We start from the raw sequence: 3,071 nt of genomic DNA on the forward strand, positions 1-3,071 counted from the left end.
TCAAAGCAGGAATACAACGTCTTCATTACTCTTAATGTTTTTTTTTTTTTGCTGGATTTTTCCTTTAAGGTAGAGCAGCATTAGCTTGTGCCTCTGAGAACAGCAGCAGGACAATTGCTGCCTAAGTTGCCAGTGTTGTAATCTTTACTCACATGTATCCAGCCCAGGGTGATGAGATCAAACTGGTCCTGTATGAGGAAGAGTTCCTCCTCATTCTCCGTGTCACAATAGTCTGGTCCGCCACTCTGCTTTGGTACGATGACGTGGGTCACGGTGAACGCATTTCTGGTCTGGAATAAACACACACACACACAAAAAAAAAACGTTGCACTATTACGCTCCTTTAAATTATGCAGAGCCGCTGTCTGCCAAGAAGCTATCCAAGGACTCTGTCTGAGTTGAATTAACAGCGCGCTGGCTGGTTCGCTGCGGGTGAAAACGCCCAGTCATGCTCATAAAAAAGTGAAAAGAGCTTTAAGTTAAGCCGACCAGCACAAATGAGCCTCGTACATGTCAAACAAAAGCCACGGCAGATCTGGGACAGTGAGAGAAGTGTCAGGTTGAGTTCTACTCCTCCGTGGGTGGGAGGTCAGCTGATGTCTCCGTTTCATTCATAATCTACCAACCCACATTCTTTACACATTCATAGCCTGATAAATATGAATCATGGACAAGATCCTAAAGCAGCAAGTTATGTTTTTATTATTATCAACACTGGAACAGAGAATTCCTTTATTTAACAATCTCAGCTGACTGAAATCAACAACACAAAAATTCAAGTTTCACTAATGATTAACATGATTAACCTCTCATTTATTCTTCATCTCATTTTTGTACTTCCTGTAACAGATCTATTCAGCATTACTGGTACAACACGCACAGTCTGTTCCAGAGTCTTACCAGTTTGCCACACAGGATGCCACAAGTCTCCACAGCTCGGCTTGTGTTGGCCTCGGCCAACCTCAGAAAGCTCCGGCACAGCTCAGCGGGAACGGCCAACTGCCGAAGGGCATCCACCATTGTATCTGCGCAAACCATGTAGAGGAATAGACAAAAGCTGAATGGAAAAGTTAGATTCTGGAGATGTTCTGAAACAAGGCATGGTGTAAAAACAGGAAACTAAGTAGGTCAGGGGGAAAGAAATCAGCTCAGAAGAATAAATACTTTAAAGCAGGAGTGGGGCAGTATTTAAATCCTCTGAGGGCCGGCCCCCTCCAGTCACAAAAAGATTAACTTACTGTTGTTCCCTGGGCTGACCAGAGAGCCGGGCTTGAGCGACCGGTCGAAGCTGGGTGGGGCGGTGGCAGGTGTGCCGATGGATGTGGGAGGGTGATTGTATTGGTTGTTGGTGCCACTGGACAGGTCCCCCGGGCTGTGTGGAGGGGTGGGGGAGACCAGCGGGGGGCCCTGGATGCCTGGAATGAGGGGCATGTCGGGGGAAGGCATTGCGGGCGTGGCGAACTCGAGGAGAACGCGCTGGCGTTCCTTCTCCAGCTCCTGGCGGCGGATCATCTCCTCGAAGGCACTGAACTGCTCCTGCTCCCGCTGCCGCCGCTGCATCTCGGCCACACGCTCCCTCTCGGCGTCCAGCGCTCGCTGCTTGGACTGCTCCTGCGCCAAGGCGTCGTCCTCCGCTTTCTGAATGCACATCACATAAGTACATACATACAAGTTTGACTTTCAGCCAGTGGAATTACATTCAAAGAAAAATTGTGTGACATGAGATTTCCTGCAGGTCTTTGATGACAAAAGCTGATCTGTTCGACAATAATTCATGTGAGCTGTAAGTGGAAATGAATAAGTTTCATTCACTGTAATAAACAATGAGACTATTCAAGGTCAGTGTTATTGTTTTGCCTCCATTTAGTTGGATAATGAATGACTGCCTCCTGTCATTACAACCATAGTGTGCAGTTCCTGTGGTGCTGGTTGATGTTTCACCCCATTTACAGTATAGAAGACACACTGTAAAATCTGAGTACAATGATGCTGCACTGTAAATGTGTGTTACAAATATTTTGCATACTCTTCACAGTAGGTATTGTTTCTGTCCCTCCGTGTGTATTCACGTGAGACTTCAAATCAAGAAAGTAAATTTAAGTGAAAACACATGATAGTGTTTGAGGCGCTGACAGACACTTTTACCTTTTTCACAACATATTGTGCATATTCTTGTTCAAATCTCCTCAAAAGAGCTTTTTTCAGAATCTCTGCTTGAGGAAACGCAACATCCTTCAGTTTCTGGAGGAGAGAGAAAATTGAGCTAAATGTTAAGTTTAAACATTTTCTGGAAAACGATCAAAATATGAGTTTAAAGGACAGTATAAACACTACATACCTTTAGTGTGTCCTTCTTCTCAGGGATGTTAGCGGTCTTGTAATCCCGATGCTTGGGAAGTTTTTCTATAAGAGCCTTGGTAAAAAGAGAAATTCTTGTTATTAACAGATTAATATTTCTATGTCTTAAACTTTCTTAGGCATCTTAACCATCTGGAATATTTCCTCTCAACTTGACCAACATTAAATTTATTGTGTTTATTTGTAACATAAAACTCTGCTAGAGGTGAGAAAGTAGTCTGAAGGACAAATTGACAAATACTTAAATAAATTTAGCAAATACAGTCAAATAAATATACTTACGTGATGTATTTATTGTAAAGGACGAAGGCGTGCTCGATGTTACCCTCGTCTGTGTAGATGTTAGCCATGCGGATCATCTCCATGCCTGAGCGGAAGTAGCGACGTGGAGGCACGTCGTCATTAACCTCCACCGTGCTTCCCTTCTTGGTCAGCGCACGGACTCGCTCCTCCGGCTGCAGACTGACATCATTATGGTCCGCCATCACGACAGCTCAACCTGGGACACTGGGACAAGACAAGCCAAATATTTAACACTGCTATCGGTGGAATCTGCAAGACAGTGATGTGTTGATAAACCCGAAGAAAACCATGTGCACTGCCCTAACAGAAAGTTTTTGAATGCCATATTATTCGGCAGCTTTGGTTTGTTCCTTACTTAGTATAAGTTTCTACTTAAAAAAACAGTACATTTTGATAAATTCATAATAAAT

General features: G+C 44.0%; 1 protein-coding gene across 1 annotated transcript; it reads right to left on the reverse strand.

Moving 5' to 3' along the window:
- Positions 1-56: 56 nt before the first annotated feature.
- Positions 57-2,843, reverse strand: LOC111649007 (STAM-binding protein-like A). The gene is made up of 6 exons (XM_087171820.1): positions 2,684-2,843; positions 2,339-2,403; positions 2,146-2,241; positions 1,239-1,638; positions 901-1,025; positions 57-290 (listed from the first exon to the last, which is right to left on the reverse strand). The coding sequence occupies exons 1-6, from the start codon at positions 2,841-2,843 to the stop codon at positions 81-83; spliced, it is 1,056 nt and encodes a 351-aa protein (XP_087027946.1). The 3' UTR covers positions 57-80.
- Between the last annotated feature and the right edge of the window lie 228 nt (positions 2,844-3,071).

Source organism: Seriola lalandi, unplaced genomic scaffold, assembly GCF_002814215.2.
Source record: "Seriola lalandi dorsalis isolate HSWRI2012SDOR001 ecotype SW California unplaced genomic scaffold, Sedor1 jcf7180002049795, whole genome shotgun sequence".
Classification (NCBI taxonomy): domain Eukaryota; kingdom Metazoa; phylum Chordata; class Actinopteri; order Carangiformes; family Carangidae; genus Seriola; species Seriola lalandi.

What these genes read in the sequence shown, in the direction of transcription:
- LOC111649007 (XM_087171820.1), bottom strand. Translation starts at nt 2,843, where the DNA reads ATGGCGGACCATAATGATGTCAGTCTGCAGCCGGAGGAGCGAGTCCGT. An exon ending in CACAATATGTTGTGAAAAAG is followed by an intron (nt 1,639 to 2,145) that starts GTAAAAGTGTCT and finishes ATGTGCATTCAG; the next exon opens with AAAGCGGAGGACGACGCCTT. An exon ending in GGTCAGCCCAGGGAACAACA is followed by an intron (nt 1,026 to 1,238) that starts GTAAGTTAATCT and finishes TGGTTTGCGCAG; the next exon opens with ATACAATGGTGGATGCCCTT.